Below are 20,480 nucleotides of genomic sequence, written 5' to 3'. Positions count from 1 at the left end.
TTTTACCTCTGTATCTTCCATCATGCCTTCATCTCCACACAAGCTACGTTAAATAATTCACTTGATTTTTCAGTTCCATGTACATTTCTCAGGTAGCCTTTTTTCCTACTTTAGAATTTTGGAGACCAAACACTTCTATTTATTAACATACCAACGTGCCACTACATGAGAACTACAATATCTCACCTGTAGCAATTTTTATTTCTTCAAAAGCATAGAGCAGGTCCTGCACTATAGAAACACCCCACTCCTCCAAACCCCAAACGTCAAGGTTGGTCAGTTATGCAAATACCAGTTACTTCAGGAAATGGGATGAGGAAGCAGCTATTCAGGAAATTTAAACTGAGATATTGAGTACCACAGAAAAGAGAACCATGTTAAATTATGTTCTGCTGTGACATGCTTTGAGACGTTACCTGCATTTATTGGGAGCATCTTGCACTGCAGTTAAGACTAACTTCCTGTACTTCATCCCTTCTATTCCCAGCACTGAAACACTCTTACCCAGTGATGCTGCCGATACCGGCATGTGCCACACATTTCTATTATTAGCCATATTCCAACGTAATGTTCACTGCCACAGCTTTGCTCTAATTATTTGCTGTCGGGCTAATTTATATTTTCACTGTTGAATAAATTAGCATTTTATATGAGCATTAAAAGTCACAATTGCCACTTGCAGTACATAACCTTTGACTCGAGACTATCTTGTAGCAGAAAGAAATAGAAACAGCATAAAAAAAGCCCCCCCTGCTTTCTTCCAGCCAGAGGATAAGGCTCAGTAATAGATGCGACTGCTTCCCTTTCCTTCCTGCTATAACATCGCGCCTCGGCGTGTATCTAAACTGGTGAGCTCTATTCACGGACCAGCCCTCTCCCGCCACCTCAGGTGTTGATGGCAGGGTCCGAAGGAAGGCCCCGGGTGCTGGAACCTCGAGCTCTAGCTAAGCAAAAGGCCAGGATACTAAGGCACACTTCGCCGTGGGCTGAGCTCACCCACCAACCCGTACGCTATTCCTCAGTATTTTCTCATTTTTTCCAGATGTTTTAGTCTAAGTCCGACTAGTCCATTTTTCTTACAAAAATGGATACAACAGCATCAAGCATTTTTTACAGAAATTTTTTACAGAACCCCTGAGGTGCTTTTCTCTTCACAACAGTTTTGATGTCAAATTTTCAGTAGGTTTAATACATCACATAACACACTTTCTGTCTGCTTGCCCCACAAACTCACGTAAACAAACCTTCACAAGTCTCAAACACAACTCTCAGCTCTAACACCTAGAATTCAGGAGCTGTAAGAAGCTACAATGAAGGAAATGAGTACCATTGAACTTTCATATGCTATCGGCATCTGTGTAAGTTGAAAGGCAGATTGAAAAAAACTTGAGAAGGGTGTTTGTTTATGGCTTTTTTTTTTTTTTAATAGCGAAAGCTCTATAAAATAATCTCCCACTCCATCATCTGCTGTCTGTCTCTTGGCAGGCAGACAGCACCCTGTTGCCACCAGGCTCCTACCAAGCTAGGAAAGCAGCACATGGCAGGGTCCAGTCGCAAATTTCAGCTCTGAAGAGGAAAAAGATCCTCCTTTTTTTTTCCCTGGCCATGAGATTAACAGCCCTAACTAAACTCTACAGTGCACAGATTAAAGAGACTCGATCTTAAAGCATACAAAGCACAAGACATAGGCATCTCTAAAGCCATACCGACTTGCTTGTGTCGCATGCCTACGCATACAGATAAGACTTCAAAAATATTCACTCACGTTTTCACATCACTGTATGCTGGTCAGTTGAACTCTTCTGTAGCTTTCCTCTCATCGACTCCCACCCAGCTACTAAAGAGCAGGTCACAGCAGATCTTGTCATCAAATAGGCAACTGCCAGGTGGCCATTTGGTGTGGCCCTAGTCAGGTGAGCTGCATCACCCCCCAAAACCTGGAGAAAATCAGCTCACCTGGCTGCTACCTACAGCAAAGCCATTCTTAACGATGACCTGGCTTACCCTTGGGAGCTTTGTTGACGTGATCAGGAAGGTGAGGAAGGCTACTGGAGCAAAACAAAAAAAGTTGCCTTGTAAAATGGCTCCTGTTACACCAGAGATCCACCTGTGGATGTCTCTTCTCCTTACAGGACCTGTAACAGCAAAATAATTTTCATGATACATTGTACCCCCAGCCCCGTGGGTGGGGTGTGGAGCAAAGCTGGCAAGCCCTTGTAAGATAAAGAAATGTTTTTCATCTGTGGTCTGTGCATCTCTAGGGGTGTGTGGAAGACTGCTGATAGGCTTAAATTCACTTGGCCATGGCAGACACCTAAAAGAGAAATATTTTAGGGATCTGCAAACTTAAAAAAGGTCAACAGTCCGCTTAAAGACGTTAACCCTTAGTGCTGAAGGCTTCTGTGATAACTTACGCAGCTGCCAGGCATTACCATAAAGCAGCCTGCTCTGGCCTTGGCATCTTAAGTTAAAGTCATATTCTTCAAAACGGTGATTACAGCTTCAGATGAGTATCGTTACTGGATACACATGTAAACCAATGCGCATAGTCTCATATGCAGAAAGACTATATTGCTTTTTCATACTGTTATATGTGGTCTACATATGGCTAAATTATAAAGAACTCTACTCCCAACAAAAGAAAAAAAAAGAACAGTAAACTGACTGAGACAAGGGATATATAAGCAGTGCTCAGAAATTAACAGCCATGTTTTGCAAATTAACTTTATATACACACGAATAGATGGTAAGTTTCCAAAACATAATTCACTGAATAGAGCCATCCATGTCTGGTCTGTCACTGCCACGGTTTTCAGGCTGACATCTCAGCTTATGAGTACCCTGTAAAAAACATTCTAATGTTTAAAGCCTTAGAAGCATTCCCAGTGAGCTATAGCAAAGCATAGGTGGGTCATAAAATATCTGGGTGTCTTAAAAAGCAGTAACTGTTGTCACCAAATGTGAGCGTAACAGGGAAAACTGCTTAATGAAATTGGGGAGGGTGAGAGAAGCTTGCCTGGGTTGCTTGTTGCAGATGGGATTAAACACATTCAAGTGTTAAACAAAACCAGGCATGGGAACAACAAATGTTTTTGTTCTGAAACCTGGTGTTGAAGATCCAAAGTAATTTGTCTGTGTAATAAAACACCACCACCTACTTTTCCCTCTAGCATGACTTTAATAGTTAAAAATCAAATCTGTGCAGTGTACTTTATTTGTTCACATTACCTATTTGTGGTTAAAAGCCACTTCATCTGACAGTTTAAAAGCATTCTTTTAAAACAAAAGAATTAAACATAGCTTCTGCTAAAAAATCTGCAAGTTACATGGATGCAATATACAGGAGTATAAAAAAATCAACAGTATTCTACAGAAAATATTCTCAAAATAGCAAATAAAGATTAGGCATGTAGGCATGATCCTGAACTGAACAGATATGAATTAAAAAACAGCTAACAAAATTTAAAAAAAAATCCTGAATATCTGTATAAAAGAAGCAAGGATTCAAAGTGCAGGTGCTCCAGTTTTCATTTTAACATATTATTCAGTAAGTTGATACAGGATACTATTCATTTTATATAAAGTGACAGTGTTCTCAGTAAGACTTAAACATTCAGTTACAATATCTTGCAGATTTTTTCATTACTGCTACTTTACACTGTTGTAAATGAAGACTTATGCAATACAGATTTTTATTTTCTTAATCTAACAAGGATATAATAGGTTGGTGGTAAAGGTTAGTTTTAAGAGCTAAGCTATATATGCTGTAGATCCAGCCTTGGAAGTATACATATATATTTTTTAACTTTTAAAAACATCTTTCAATTTTTAAAAAGAGACTCTACCAATCTGTTCTGGGACCTGCGTACACTGTCTTTGGAGCACACCAGCAAAGCTTCCAAGTCCACTGGTTAGGAATGCAGCTCCAGGCAGGGTCATGCTGGAGGTCTTTCCTTGGTGGCCGCAGCTGGGAAAGGGCTTTCTCTCTACGGGGTTTGGTGCAGCCCGAGGCCGCTGAACCCAGGGAAAGGCAAATGGGCTCTGCCTTCTGTCGGAGCTGAAATCATCACATTTAACCACATTTGCCTGATGTGCCAGCCAGGCTTGGGATGGACTTCTTGCTTTTATTTGAGTGTACCAGTCTCAAGCAGAGGAAGTTAGGACCCAGGCAGGTGTCACTGAAGTGGTCTTTCATATATTAAAAAAAATAAAATTGAAGCATACATTAAAACCCATTATCCTCTTTGAAAAAAAAAAAAAAAGTTATATGAAATAAAATTATCCTTCAGGGATGTTGCCTGGAACTTAATTTCACCTGGTGTCCTATTCAGGTTGACAGTGTCCCTTTAAATTTTAGGTACTTCCTGTTTTGTTCATTTTTTCCCCCAAGAATGAGATCTCTATATATGTCTATTTTAAAAATGCACATAAATATCGGCATTAAGTTTACATTTAGAAATGAAGAACTAATCTTTACCATTTTATACTGAGAGCAAGGTTATAATACACACACTTCACTGACAACTGTTACTTTTTTCTGCATTTTGAATAAAATTTGCATTTGTGTAACATTTCCCACAGAAAGAGTGATTATACTTCAAGATAGTTAAGTTTGCACCCCAACATTTTCACATTAGTGAAAACAATCACATTTTGAAAATACCAGGGCCTGTGCCAGGTACTAATAAATACAGAATTAAAAAAAAAAAAAAAAATAAAAAAACCCGGCTGCCTTTTATCCCGACATAGTAGAGATTTCATAGTCACTGGCCGAGGTTATTGGTTTACCCATCATCCTTATGTTTTTAGCATTAGTAATCCTAGCCATCATGGACACAGGCTTGTCAAAGTACCTAACCAGAGCTGGCTCAGTCAAAAGGGAGGCTAAAAATTGTTCAAAAGTAATGGCCCAGTCTCTGTCAATGCTAGTGCTTCTACGAAGAGAAGTGGTGTGGTTGCTCCGTACCAAAACGGTGTCTTCACCGATGTCCTCGCAGTGCAGCTTTTCTTCTTCATGTGAGCCTGCACTCAGTACTGAGTAGGAGGACATCGAACTATCATCTTTTGTATCATCGTCGGAAATGAGCATGGAAGAACAGGCTCCGTTGTCTCTGGGAGAAGAGTCTTCGAGCTTAATGTCTTCCATCTGCATGCCCAGGGTGCTGTCGGTGCAAACGGCCTCCTCATCGTTGGTGACAAGGCTGCTTTGGAATGGCTTGTGCTGTTCGAGGGGGTACTGCTGGTGCTCTTTCTTCTGAAACAGCTCGCTCTGAATAGTTTTGCTGCAATTGTTACTGCTGCTGTCTGTCTCTTTTGTGGGCTGCGCACTGAAGAGCTTACCAACCTCACCTATCTCCAAAAGCAAGCTTGTCACAGCAGCAGTAGCGTGGTACAGATCTTGTTCATTGGGGTCTTCACTGAACATATTGTACATTGTCTTGCACAGTTCAATGAACTGTCCCTAAACACAGAGGGAGGGAACATTAATGAGAGGAGGAAACAAATTGGATGGAGATCTACTAAATCAGTTTAAAAAGTCTGGAATGGAGGTATGATGCGATAGTTTATGTGATTACACTGAAATTGGAAATAATCTCGGTGCAGTCTAGAAAGCATTTTCTATGACTGGGCAGCCAGATGCTTGCCTCTCTTAAAGCTATGTAGAATAAACTGTTGGATGTTTCTTCCAACGTATGACAAATTTATTTCTCTGCAGCCACAGGAGGGCAACAGAGGGTGAGCAGTGAGACACTTAGCATTCATTTTGGTGGGTTTTCTTGTAGGAATGATGCCAAGTATAACTAGGGGTCTGATTAACAAGAAGTAATGAAACACAAAATAAAAGACCTGCAGCACTCTTGTAATTCACAGTGGTAACTTAGTTAGACGCGAGTCTTTCAGAATTCAAAACTCTCAAATTAAGTAGGAGGGAGATTTGCTTAGGGCTACCTTAAGTAAGAAGCATTGTTCTATGGGGAATAAACCTTCCCTAGGTGCTCTGGAGGAAACAGCTGTCCCAATGGGTCTCCTCCTCCTTAGCAGCTATGGATCTAAGGGGAATGAGACTGACAGCATAAATTACAAAACATAAAATGCTTTTTTTCAGGTAATGTGTATCAGACATTATGAGCTAGCTGGTGATATTCAGTGTCATATCACCCTTTGTCTAGAGATCAAAATAATATGTTATCATTCCTATATGTGTGTATTGCATTTTTAGGATGTTTTGGGAGCTGAATGCCAGTTACAGTATGTTGAAAATAACTAGCTTCTGTAATCAGCTGACTGCTGCTCTGGTAAAAAAAGTATCTGCCTCAAAACAAAACCTCTATTCAGTGTTAATGTATTGAATATTTATGGGTAGATGAAGAAAGTTTAAAGTTAATGAAAAATAAATAAGTGTCAGCAGAAGTACCTGATTCAGTTTGGGCAAGTCCTTTGTGTTTTTTGCTTTGGATTTATTCTCTTGGCTCCACATTCTCAGATAATTTCGATTCTCTTGTGAGCTCTTCTTGCCTATTGTCAACAAATTACCCAGAGATGCAGGAAAAGTCCATGAAGAAACCTTGAATTAATACTTTTTTCCCCCATTTTCTAAAGGAACATCTTTACAAGAAATGAAAGATGTAATTCAAATGGAGACACCATGCATACCTTTGTCTGTTTTCAGACTCACTGTAACAAACCCATCATCTACTCCTTGTTTGTTCCTGCCGTCTAGGCCAACAACTAGGAATTGGAAGGGTGGGGGGAGAGAGAGATCAGTGTGAGTTTTAGATACATACATGCTTTTCATGTGTCCAGTGCAAAATAAAGAACATGTTTACACTGCAGAAAATGCAGAGTAAAAAGGATAGGACTAAATAATGATTTTTGCCTATTCTTAAATCTGCTGACAAATTCCATATAATTAATAATATAAATACTAAGACAGGGACCATCTTAGGTTTTGTTTGTGTAGTACGATTAGCCTGTCTTACCACAATACAAACAGCTTCTAGCATGATACTCGTTTGGTGATTATATTAGTGCATCTTCTTTTGTTTATCAGGACTTGAAATTGCCATCTCTAGTCCATTAATTCTTATCTGTATTTTCAAACAACCTTCCTTCCCCCTGTAATCTGAAGGACAGGCAACATTTTTCTTGAATCAGAGAGAAACTTAACATAAAATGTCTCAAGAAAAAGAATGCCATTTAAGACATCAGTGATGAGACCCAGGTTCTCATTAGGCCACAAAAAGATTTCAAACTGCTGAACTACATTTTGATATATCTTTTGGCTTCAGTTTTTTAGAATATTTTAAGTTCTGATCCAAATATATCTTGAAAGCCAATATATTTATTCTCATTCTCCATCAAGGAGATGATGCGCTTATCACAAAATTACTTCTATTGCAACACACCGATGACATTATTCTGAGAGTACTTCTGCAATGCATAATCCAGGGGAGTTCTTAGTGTACACATGCCTGCTCCTCTAAGGATATCAAGATATATACAAAGACTACATATTTCTTTTTACAGAGAATACTTCACTTACAAAGTTTAATCCAATAAAAAAGTAGCTTCCTAAAAAGACATGTTGTTTGAAATGCATTACCTCATATTTTTATGCCTGAGACAAAAGATGCCTACCATGTGTACATTCTGGTGTGATGTCTTCAAAAAAGTACTGCGTAGCTTCAAAAGCAGAGTCTGGCTCTTCTTGCTCAGGGGATGGATCTAAGCAATACAAAAAACATTCTTTCATTAAAAACTCCAAGGTTTTAATTAAAAACTAGAACATATTTCCATGGATACATTTAGAATATCAGTTTCTAGAAGTAAAAGTGTGAGGATGTGAGAGTTTAAGAATCATCTCTTTTCAGCTCACAGGAGATGAACAACTGGACCTGTACTGTCTCCTTCCCGATAATGAATAATGTCTGACTAACAAGTAGCAGTTTGCTTTCAGAGGCTGGCTTGCCCATCTTCCCATGTCTACTTCCATTACTTTCTTCTGTGCAGCTCAGCATGTCCTAAGCAGGGTATGAACCCTTTCCTAGCTGGAAACAGTCTGTCATGATTTGGTATGAGCTTACCAGTCCCCAAAGACCAGAAGCTGCATTCTTAAAAACGGATCTCTTCTGTTATAGTTCAGTAATTTTTTTTTTTTTTCCCCCCCATTTAAATTGGTGAATCACTCAAGGCTACCTCCAGCAAAGCCAGCTGGGAGCAATCAGGGACAAATGTTCAAAGCACATGAAGGTGAATGTCCTCTCAAAGCTTTTAGGTATCTTTACCAGAGGATGTAAATGTGCACAGGAATTACACTACCCAAACAGTTGCAGCGAGGACAGCAGTAGGTTCTTTATGGCACACATGTGACAAGCCAGAGAGGATATAGTTCCAGGACATTATTTTCTTCAGGTGCAAAACTGTTTTGAGATGTCTCCATCCCCTCTCCACCCTAAACTGCCTTTCTCACTTCACTGAGTCCAACAGTTTGTACAGCTCCCTGGAAAACACATCTATGAAACAATCTGGAGCTTTCCTCTGCAGTTGTAGCAGCCCAGAAGGAAAACAAAGAAGCAAGCCTGGGGACAGGAACGAGTAGCCAGGGCATGCAGGAACATTTTAAGCTAGCTTCACTGTTAAATAAAGTGTGTTATGGTAACAAATGCTGAAGGACACTGTATTTGTTACACATGGAGGAAGTCACCAACCCCAGCTAAACAGGCAAGAGACACATATAAATGGCCTGTTTGTGGCTGGAGCAATAGAGGGCTGCATAGGTACTTTCAGACTTTCCAAATTCATGTCTGGTTATGGTAGAAGCTCTCTTATTTTACTGCTGCATAAACAGCTACAATAATCCCCACAAAGTGATTTTTAATTGGGAAAGCTAGTCATAAACAACTCTGCTCCAAATTTCTGTTCTCAACAAGACAACAGCTATTTTGACATCATTTACTTACCAGGCAAAACATGCATTTTATACAGTAGCTTCAGCTTCTCTGTAAGATCTCCATGGCATGCTGCACCTGAAGAGCATCATATATGGTATGTTAATACTCAGCATTCAATGCCATTCTATTTACTATTGCTACAATATTTCATTTTAGAAGCTGCTATATTCACTCTGGGAAGCACCCTTTTCACCCCGAGATCATAAGGCAGCCACTTGACTTCTAAGATCATATGGTCTGCAGTAGAAATAGCAAGAGAACACAGATCACCTTACCCTGGATTTTGTACTTCAACCTTGGGTCCTTCATTAAATGTGTATTTTATAATGCTCAAAAATAATCTATGATCACAACATTACCACTCAGAAAGGCCTCCAGCTAAAAGTTAAGATAACTTTTTTGTGTGGACTTCAAACTTGCTGATCTGAGGATCCAATAATAACATCACATGATTTAGAACAGTAAGATATTTACCAAAAAGAGAGAGAGAAATTAAAGTAAACAGCATTTATCACAGCTTAGCCATGGGCTAAACCGATGTTCAGGCAATACTTTCTAGTGATTTATCCACCTCAACCCCTATTCCTTTCTGGTGTAGACTACAATTAGCTGTATGAAATCCAAGTGGTCTATTGTAGCCCCTCCTTCCAATTAATTAAATAGTTACTAGTTAATTTTAAAGTACTGAAATAACCGGTAATCAGACTTCTTCAAAAATCTTACTTGTTATGACAAGTAATTCATAAATGAATTAACCTTCATTTATTAGGCAGAGAATTATTTTACCTTACAGGCTACCACGTCAACTCCTGCTACGCAAACTACAAAGTGTGGTTTGGCAAATACTAACAATCACAGTGTACTATAAAGCTTAAGACTACAATAAATACAGCTGTTAGGTCAAAGAATTAAGTACGTCTATGTTAGCCATTTTGCTTTCAACTTGGTCCTTTTTAAGCACAAAACCAACCGTGCAGATAATGCTTTCTCTTCTGGTGAAACTATGTCTTAGGTTATGCACCCAGGTACCACGTTAAGTGCCCCACTGCTAAAGGCGACGTGAAATAACCAAAACACAGACTGGGCTGCAGTTCTGCGTCCTCCAGCAATGGCTAGGCATGCATTCACCAAAACAGGATTCAGGGCACAGGGCATCTGGTGACACATGTAGGCTTGTTCCTCTCCCTGTCCCCAGATGTGAAGACAACTGACAAATCTCAACCGTTACTGCTTTTCACTTTTTGCCTGAGATGAATCTGTGTGTGCTTCCTAATGCCAGGCCCTTTTCCCCCCAAAAATGTATGTGAATGAAGACAACACAAAGTGGGACAAGTCTACCAAAGATGTTATCTGGACTCCCTCAGAGACAACCCTCTGGGTCTCCGCTGGGAAAGGTCAGAAAATTTTACAAAGGGAAAAACAGTCTACTGGCAATTTGCAGGAACTGCCTGACAGTTAGCTGCAGTGAGCTACCCAAGATATGAGGATTGATTCTGTATTAAACAATAAAAAAAATTAGGCTACATTCATAAAGACAACAAAAGAACAACAGACCTCTGGTAGATGTGCCCCTGTTATGGAGAGTTAGGGGAGACCTTTGTATGGGTGGATACCTCAGCTCAGGCTGCTACTTTGACCTGCATGCTGCAGTACAGAGATAATTTCACAGGAGAGCCTAGAGAATTCAGTGGCCTCCTGCATGGCCCCTGCATCCCTGAACAGCAAAGTAGATGACCCTGCTGCGGGCCCGTGAACAGCGCTGGGGATGTGGTAAGACCATTCATAGTCCCAACCAGAAACACTTCCTTCCTTCCTGGCACTCTGGAGTCACAGGTCTTAAAATCTCAACAACTCTCAGCAAATCTTGTCTTTTTGCAGTATGAGTCTCAGATGATGCATCACCAGTTTTTATCCAGAAGTTTTAAATTTACTTTGTGGCAACAGAAGAAACCATGCTTGGAAGAGAGAATGACTACACCCTCTGAATCTTTCTACCTGAAACAGCAACAGTGAAAGTTGTCACTTTCATGCTGCAACCAATGTCCTCACACTCATCTGCTCTTACCCTTCGCAGGGCTTGACCACCACACCCCTTTTCATGGCATGACTAGGAACAACATTTACTGAGCCCCCCTTCGGACTATTACCCTTCTGCCAACACTATGCAGGCATCATGTCTTTTGTGGGCATAATGTTGTACGTGCATAGTTTTCCCCGTCATCTTTGAGGCTGTTAACAAAATAATTAAACAGGTTAGAACCTTATTCTGTTAATATAAAACTCAGTAGCAACACAAAAGTGTTGGCTTCAGTTGCCCCTCCCTTGAACATAGGTGGAGGCGTGTGGAGTGTTTGTACTGCATTTAGCTCCCTGAAAGGATCGAAGGAGTGGTGACGTTAACACTCTGCTTTCTGAACATCCTCCTGCAACCTGTGCCTGGAGAAAAGCTGTTTTCAGGGAAAAAAAAAAAATACACTCAGGTACTCCTTGAGAGACAAAGTTTTCATGGTGCTGACTTTTGCACAAGGCTGTGGCAAGTGCTGCAGTCACTGGAGAGGTGGAAGACCTGCATGCTCTGAAAAGGGAGTATTGCAAAAACATGATGGGAGGCAGCGGGCCACTTTGAGTCTATGGGGAAATTGCTCTAGCTTACTAGTATCCTGAGTCAACAACTGACATGCTATAATCCAGCATCATATCAGGGTGCAGGTGAGCCTCTCCACAAGTGAATACCCCAAACAGCTCATAACCAGGGCTGACAACCCTTTCTGAGCTGCACAACTCCTAGAGCAAACTAATCAAGATCACTCCTTTATTTGAAACTGCAGTAACACAACACAAAGTAAACGTACAGAAGAATATGCTAGGCTGTTCCATCTTTGCTCAGCTGAGGCCCTAGAGGCACCTGAAGTAGGGGGTTCTTGAGCTATTTGCTGCAGGGGCTATGAAAAGAAAATGGATATTCCCAGTTGCGATTACAGCACTCTTGTATCCCAAGGATTTCATGCTGACACTGAAGAAAGGGCCATGAGCCCAGGCTGGGACACACAGGATCCCTTTTTACCTCCTCTTCATGGAGCTCCTAGGAGTCAGTGGCATCAAAGAGAGGCTTCGACAGAACAAATCCTTATGGCTACATGGAATAAGGCCATTGAAAGAGAGTTGTGAAACGGAAATACTTCAGGTGCCATGGCTGCTTCAGCCATCAACAAGCACCCTCTGAGATGGGCCATGCCTAGGAAGTACTTGAACAGGACACTTCCTTTAGGAAAGAAAGACTTGAGTAACGAGGGGCAGAGTCCAATACTACTGTTTAGACACAGCAAGATGAGAAAGAATGGTGCCCATGGGTCACCTCCATAATGCTCATCCTCTGACTGTGTTTTCCAGGACAGCCACAAGGAAAAGGCAACACAGTCCCCTCTCGAGCAGATGTGTGTTGCTCCAACAGAAGATATTCCTTGTTTAGGAGATTTTCCTAGCCAAGGCATATTGGGTTGGTGAGGCAGACTGAAGCAGCTGATGTTTGTGGAATTTTTAAAAGTCCTGGGGCATGGTGAAATATGCTCAAACAAATACCATGTTGTTTTTGTTGACTGTGTTGTCCTTGCTACCATTCATGTGCTTCTTAAAAAAAAAAAAAAAGGGGGTCAGGGGTGTTGACTTTAAAAAAAAAAGTTTTAAAGCTATGCTACATTGGGCTTAGTTTCTGAAAAAATGTGGTGTTGCAGAATGAGCAGTTTTGATTGTTTAGCTCATTGAAGATTTCAGTTCAGTCATGTTGGCTTATAGCCACATTTGTGCATTTTACATTCATTTCTGTTCACAGTGCTCAACACTGTTCCTTGCTTTTACTGCTCATTATTGTCTCTAAAAAATGCTGTCTCAACCAATAACTGGTTGATTGTTATTAACAGCATCCTGTAAGCAGCAGGAGTAGTTAATCCATGGGTCATGTCTCAAAAGGCCAATAAGTGTTACCTGGCAAACAGTCCCTCAAATACAATTCAGAACTGCATCATAGGAAGCACTGTTTTTTTGGGTGGTATTAAGGGGAGGTGTGCAATCAGTTTTACTGTCACACAGCTATTTTGCACCTGTGAGAGAACAGGTGATACCATCGATGTACAGAGGTTTTAATGCAAGGCTGCATTTGGACCCCTAATGCTTAAAAATACTGTTAAAGAGTTGCTGAAAGCCAGATTGGGAAACCTTTTTTCTCTCAAGAGAGATCAAAATGTAAAGCTGGAGGAAACATCAGGTTGCCATGAAATAACGTGATAGATTGTGAGATGTTGGTCACTTACAAGGAATAATTCCTGCTATAGTCAAAAAAGGCATGGCTAGCTCCTGCCTCATCTTTGCTTCTTCATGTTAATCCTGAGGCTTGCACATTCCCTTTGTTGCGATACTGACTTCCATGGGTTGTAATCTCCATTAACGACATTCATCCTCCCTATCTGACCTGTACCTCTACTTTTCAGGTGACTTCCATCCTGCTCGCTCTCAGTCTGTGGTCTTAGTTATTGATTTCAGAAGTAATACAGGTAGTACCTCTCACTGCATATACTGTGAGGTGCGATGCCTTCCCCTTGCACAGGGACACATGTACATGGGGTGTCAGCAGACTTCTAAAGAGAAGCACTTTCATTGAGGGGCAAACAAAACTAACATCCTCACTCTATCTTTCCCCTGCCCCTTATATATGCACATAAATTTCTCAAGTCTTCTTCCTGAACAACCAAGGAAGCAAATGATGCCTCTCTCCCCTTTCTAGAGCTGGTAGCACTGACAAAAAGTATAAATTCCCAACTTTTAGGAAAAGTTTAAGGAGCAGATAACAAAATGCAGTGTTAGTGAGAGGAATGCTACAGAAGAACATACAAAAGACTTTCCCAAAGGAGAAGTAGTAATCACACCATTATGCATACAGGTTGCAGGTCATTTTCATGTTGAGATTTATTAGTCAGGGAAATCCTCAGACCTCAAATGGATGTGTAGTTCATGCATGGTCCTTCTCCCGGCATGATATACCACTGGCTAGTGTAGATGCACTTACTGAGACCAGCCTAAACCCCACAGGGAACCACTGTCACAGGCATGATAAAGTGAACTGAATGGTAGCACAAACAGCTCTTAAAACAAAGGTGACTTATGCAAATTGGCATACGTCAAACTCAAACTCATTATCTGGTAGCTAATATAACATCTGTGTTTCTGGAGGACTGGATCCCCTTTAGAAGCAAACTGTTTTGGTCAGATTACTTTGAGAGTGCTGTGAATTCTCCTTACTTAGCCCAGAGACGAATTCACGGAAGTTGATGAGCAAGTCTCCATTTTCATCAAGAAGCCTGAATAAGCGTGCAGCCAATACATCTGAATGAGTTCCACATGCCCAAGGAAAGAGAAGAGTGAACATCCCCTTGAACTGCTCAAAGTCAATCCGGTACTGCTCCAGATAAGGCAGGCTGGGATCATGCCGGTCAACAGCATTGCTGTTTCCTCCCCAGTAGCAGCTAGTCAGATGTTCTGCCTGAACAGAAGGCAAATGCTGTGAGATTATCATTACCTCTGTAAACAACTCATCGCTACCAATGGAAAAAAAAAAAATCCAAACTCATACAACACATTCTTAAAACAACACAAGACTAGCAGATGTATTTCCATCTACCTAGCCCTTGCACTTCTGCAAGAGGTTTTTCCTCTAACCAGCACAAAAAGTCATCCCTCTACAAAAAAAAAAAAAAGATAAAGCAAAACTTTTTCTGCCTCCCAGGCAGGCGAAACATGAAATACTGTTTTGAACAGAGCAGTAAGCAGCTATGACTTGCATATATACACAGGCTTGTTATGCTTAGTCACCCCCTTCAACCTCACCACACAGTCAAGTCAGAAAGGGGACTCTCATGAAATCTTTAATTTCAGAGCATATGAAAATAGCTGTTTATTTGAAATATTTTTTGTTGAACTGTACAGGCTCAAGAATACTGTATAAAGTCCTACTCTTTCAGTCTTACTGAAGTCAGTGAAAGTTCTGGAGCTGATTTCAGTGGAATCTAATTCAAAATGATTCAGAGGCTTAGAGAAAGAGATCCTAGCACTGCACAGTGATCAACCAGGGTGGACCTTCTGACTTGGTCTCACTGATTGCATGGAAGACTAAAAGAAGCCACTGCAGGATTTGGACAATTGTAAGACCTGACATTAGAGATGGGTAATTGAAAGGAAAAAATTCTTCATGGTATACCAAAAAAAAAATCTCTGTTATAACAAAACAGAGGAAGAAAATATCTTGTTTTAAGGCAATGCATGAAGGTGAAGCTGAAGCATTTTAACTGCTCACCTTTAAATTTGCGGGTCTAATGATATTGCTGTACAATCAACTTACAAAAACACATCACCATGTGACACTAAATTTCCATGTAATACAGTATACGTTAAAGCATTAACAATAGTAAAAATCAGCTATTGTGTTATCAAAGTATTAACTGTCTGAGATAATAGAAGAAAGGTAGTTCTGTGCTAAATTCCAAAACTTGTGTCAGGTAGAGACAGACATACCTAAGTTTCTAAAAGCCTCTATCTATTTACTTTTTCACTATAATAGTTTTCATCAGCTTATTAATTTTTTCCATGGACAAATCATTTAGTGAATTACTTATTTCCTGAGCTTTTAAAAACTAGTTTTTTGGGGGGTTTTTTTGCATATTCAATAATACAGCAGCTAAGTCAAGTTAGTATTAAGATACCTGATAGTAAGTAACTCACAGACTCAACCTGGTCTTTAGAAAAGACACAGTCGTCCCATATCAAAAATAAACATTTGCATTTCCTGCAAGCACATCTTCACTTTGTTTTACCTTGAAAAGAGCATACAGTTCCTCCAGTTCATCGATAGTAAAAGATGTCTCTGTCACAATAGTTCGTACCTTTTGAAACATAACATTAACAGTTACGGATTTGAAATCCATGTCTCATTGAAAAACTAATTTAAATTTCAGAAACTGATTGACCTTAATCTTTGCAAAGAACATTATTTCAGTACTTACCACATTGCGCTTTGTAGTATCTTCAAGGGTTTGGATAACTTTCAGCCTTTGTTTGAATCTCATTTGTTCAATTAAATCTGCTTGGATACTTCCAAATTTCTTAGAAGAGAAAAAGAAGTACAGGATAGTCTGTGTATTAAATACTTGGAATACTTAGCTTGCCTTTAATGTATTTGAGAAATTAATTTAATTATGTGATATACCACAAATGGTATATTTAAAAAAACCTGCTGATAAGGCATTTTTCTAACATGTAACAAAGTTGCAAAGACTTTAGGAATATATTACTAGGTTTATTTTTCCCAATAACATATTTTCATTTATTTTGAGAGGTCTTTATTAAGTTACAAATCTTCACATTTCAAAACATAATCTCAGTAGTTAGAAATTTCTTGCTTGGCAAATCTCTATGAATAGATAATTTCATAACTACTTCTGCAGGGTTTTATTTCAGCTTATCCTGGAATATCTCTTAATTGCTATAGAGAGAGAAGATATTTAGACTAACTGGATCTCTAATGGCTGAGACAGTATAGCACCCCTTACATTCATGAGGATCTGAAACCAAGCATCAAGAAAACAACTTCCATTAGAAAGAAGATTCTCTGAAGTGCCAAGTCTTATTTTCAGAAGTTTTTTTCACAACACACATAACAGTCTCAGGGAGCTCCTGCATATACTACAGAAGCACCCTAGGGGAAAGCCTATTAGAAATAATATTCCATGTTTTCATATGTAGAGGAATGCCTAATCCCCATGATATATTTTTGTGAACTATAAGTAGAACTTTTTTGCTATCAAGAAAATGCTTGTAACATACTTAGAAATGCACAGATGACCAGCAGGAACAATAATGCCAGACATCAAGTATGCCAAACTAAAAGGGGGGTGGCAAGAAATGCTTTCATATAGGATGGTTTTGTATTTCCAGTGCAAGTGTATGTACATAAGCAGATCATAATTTGGTAGCACATTTGTGCGTGATCAAATTAACGCTAAAGTTGTGTTTATCTGTAAAGCTGTGCACTTTTGTCATGTACCTTAGGAGTAAAAAGAAGTTTCGTCTAATTGGAGTATTTTGCAAATAAAGAAGTCTTTTGAAAAAATAGAATCTAGATAAACATCCACAAGCATCAAGCATCACAGAGGTTACAAAACCTTCAAAAGAGAGGTCTTTTGTGGCTCTAGAACCACATTTATTCCAGTAATCAGGGCTTGTTCTCTGGTCCAGAGGCCAAATGGGATGGTCTGCTCACATCCATACAACTAAAACTCACGTGGCCTACAGAAAAGGAAGGTTGCATGCAGTTACCTTCTGGGAATGGTCCATTGCCCATGTTAACTTCCAAATCATGTAAGGAATTGTTGGAAGCATGTCACTTGCTCTAGATCAAAACTGTACCAAACCTTTCAACAACATAGGCCTTTGAGCGTCAGTTGTTTAGTTAAAATGGCCAAGATCCAGATACTACTATAGATGTAGCTTAAGTGTTTAAGGCCTATTTTTTTTCCAAACTAACACACACACAAATGAAAGGAGTTAAGCACTTAACAGCTCTGAATATCTGAGTCTACACTCCATTGACAGCTAGTGAGCTATGCACAGGCTTTTAAAGCTGTAGTGACTATGCATTAATTCCGTCACTTCTATTGTAATTATTATAATGCAAGGCTTTATGGCTTCTGAATTAACTGCAAAATTGAATGAAAAGCTAAGAGATTTCTTAGTAAAAAGTATTTTCAGCAAATGAAAAAAATTACTGTCAGGGTAAAATATACTTGTTATGTATTATTCTCTTATTTCAAGAATGTTTCTCTTTTAAAAGTAGAAAGTCAGTTCAATATCATCAGAGAGGGGTGCTAACCAAAAAATTCCTCTGCATCACTTCAGCTTTCACTGTGGACTTCTCATATATGCATCTGACATAATTACCTAAGAGCTGGACAGGATCAGGGCATGATGGAAAGCAGCCTTTCATAAAACAATCAAAACATTGTGCTTTTGCCAGTGCTACGCCTTCACCAAGTTCTCAGGCTCATCATGTTCCCATGACAAATATCACAGGACAGTCTGCCGCGGACAAGGTTTTCCCCACCTTGAGGGTGGTGTGTGTATGTTTGAAGGAGGGCAAAGTACTCCAAGAAAAAGCATTTTTCCAGCTGTAGGCCTTCCTATGTTTTCATAAACGATAAAAGTCTAGAAGATTAAGGATAGATGGTTACCCAACAAGTACCTTTAACAGCTTAAATTCTAAAAAAAGCAAAAGTATGCTTGCTTACTTGGTATTTTGCTCTTTGTAGCTGCAACAAAGCTAACTGAGTTCCCAGCCCTGGCTGCACACAACTAATTGAAGAACATAACAGTCATTGAGTAACAGATGCCTTGAATTTTTTTTAATCTTAATAGTTTACTATTGAAGTGTTGGGGTTTTTTTTTAATAATCAAATCAAGCAACAATGATTCTTCTGAAACTAATTCTCTCTTTGCAACCAGCTCCTGCTTTCCTCACAGTTCTTCACTTCCCATGCTATTTGTTTTGTGTAATTATACTGGAGTATAGCTGGTTATTTATCTAGAAGGAGCTACAAGGTTCTGTGCTGCATAAGCCCCCAAAAGACAGACTGGCTCTGCGTGGAGTCAGGTTATTAATCTAAAAGCAGTTAAGCCAATGCAAGCTGTCTTCGTGATGAGGAAATCAGAAAAATACAAGGGAAACAGAATTTCACATAAACATCCTTCTCCCCATTCTAACATTGTGTGAAGGAGAAGAACTATACATCTAACTTGATTCAGTTTGCCCTTCGGCATAGAATACACTAAGGACTACCTACTTCCTTGCTAAATAGGTATCATGTTATCAAAGCAAGGAGGTTTTAGGGACATAGGAAGTACCTCAAACAGCTGTCATATTGCTAAGTAGGAACCTACATCTTGAACTAAAAATACTAATTAACCCTGCATGTCAATGGAAGGAAAAAAGGAAATTAAGGAGAATAACTCTTTAAAGTTATTCTTTAATTTTTATAAAAAATTAATACATCAGTGTAATCAACAGGGGTATTTTAACCAATGGCTTATTTTTAAAATTTAAGGACAATGAAACTGGTTTGCAAATTTCAGGGGTTTTGCAGGCTTTGTCCTGTGTTTTACAGGTATTAGTTATTATCAGCTCCTTTCACTTGAAATTTTTTTAGCTTTGGTGATAATACAGAAGCTAGGGGCCCACAGCCCATTTCAGCACTTGCTGGAAAAAAAAAAAAAGGTAAAAGAAACAAAGTTCCACTGATAATAGAAAGGTCTTCTGAAATCTTATAGATTTTACTAATATTTCAGTTTGGAAAAGTATGGAAAAGCTTAGATGAGAATTAACCTTTTTCAAATTAAAAATTCAGTCTTTTGTTTGCAAATCACTTTTTGGTTGTGGGCTGCTCTTCTTTGATGCTGCAGGCTTCTATACAAAACAGCTCCAGTTAAAAGTTTTGGTTAAAAGAAAAAGAAAGACTAACTCCTCTCCCCTGTCCCATTTCAGACTTCTGAGGTCTGTATTTCTTTTACATCATTTCAGTTCTGAGCAAAGCCAACTATAGAGCATCAAATTCCTCTGTAAAGCAGAACTAGTGTGGGTTGGCAAGTTACTGTTAAGAAATCCTACCCTACCTCATAGGAAGACCTGATTAGTCTGAAGATATCCACCTCAGGATAAGGCTCTAAATCATCACTGAGCAGTGAGTGAAGATGAGGAATGGGTGGAAGAGTGCTGTCCTTATTAGTTACGCTGTCCAAATATCTGGTGGGGAAAAAAAAAAGAAATGAGAAACCCAAGATTCATTTGTACCTCCTCCCTTCTAAGGGTTAATAGAATATGGGTTACATATAGAATATTAAGTGTAAAAATGATCACGCCACTCTCTACTAATGAACTACATGATTTTTGACATCAGTAATTTGACAAATCCTAACACTGCTTTTTCTCAAAGAGAGCTAAGGTAACCCTGGTAATTCATTATCCTTGTCAAGAAATAGCTCAAATATAGCTAGTCACAAATGAGTGATTTATTGAACAAGTTTGTTGCTGCTGGCTGCTTAAATATGCTAAGGGAATTATGACACCATGGGAACAAGGATCAGTGTGCTTCAGTCTATATACCCCCCTGTCCTACTACTGCTCAACCTTACTGCAAGGGGCTTTAAGGGCTTGTTCCTCCCACCAGTGCCGCTGCTGTAGATCATTTGTCTTCTACTCGGCAGTTGCAGAACACTTAAATCCTCAGCAAGCACTGGGGCTTACTTCAGAGAAAAACACAACCACAGTCATCTTTAATCCCAAAGAAATTAAAACTAGACTTCAGTAAGGTTATACTAATGAAACTTATTAGGAAAAAAAAAATCCAAAGTTTCAGCGGCATCTTGGACACTAAACACTACTACCAAACATGAAGAAATCAGAGGTTACACTCAGCAGTATTAGTTTGTATTAAA

General features: G+C 39.4%; 1 protein-coding gene across 2 annotated transcripts in view; it reads right to left on the bottom strand.

Moving 5' to 3' along the window:
• Positions 1-3,167: 3,167 nt before the first annotated feature.
• The window catches only part of TBC1D9 (TBC1 domain family member 9), a 54,608-nt gene continuing 37,295 nt past the window's right edge, over positions 3,168-20,480 (bottom strand). Inside the window, exons 13-21 of one of the 2 annotated variants that reach the window (XM_075035958.1) lie at positions 19,659-19,788; positions 16,001-16,099; positions 15,812-15,880; positions 14,244-14,484; positions 8,961-9,026; positions 7,639-7,725; positions 6,655-6,729; positions 6,416-6,516; positions 3,168-5,461 (exon numbers count right to left, since the gene is read on the bottom strand). In XM_075035958.1, coding sequence (XP_074892059.1) covers positions 4,736-5,461; positions 6,416-6,516; positions 6,655-6,729; positions 7,639-7,725; positions 8,961-9,026; positions 14,244-14,484; positions 15,812-15,880; positions 16,001-16,099; positions 19,659-19,788 — 1,594 coding nt within the window. In that variant the 3' untranslated portion in view covers positions 3,168-4,735. Of the gene's footprint in view, positions 5,462-6,415; positions 6,517-6,654; positions 6,730-7,638; positions 7,726-8,960; positions 9,027-14,243; positions 14,485-15,811; positions 15,881-16,000; positions 16,100-19,658; positions 19,789-20,480 lie in introns of those variants that run through there. The other variant, XM_075035966.1, reaches the window with a different exon arrangement.

Source organism: Buteo buteo, chromosome 1 (assembly GCF_964188355.1).
Source record: "Buteo buteo chromosome 1, bButBut1.hap1.1, whole genome shotgun sequence".
Classification (NCBI taxonomy): domain Eukaryota; kingdom Metazoa; phylum Chordata; class Aves; order Accipitriformes; family Accipitridae; genus Buteo; species Buteo buteo.
Note: the sequence above shows the minus strand (reverse complement) of the source record. Positions and strands in the feature narration are given on the sequence as shown.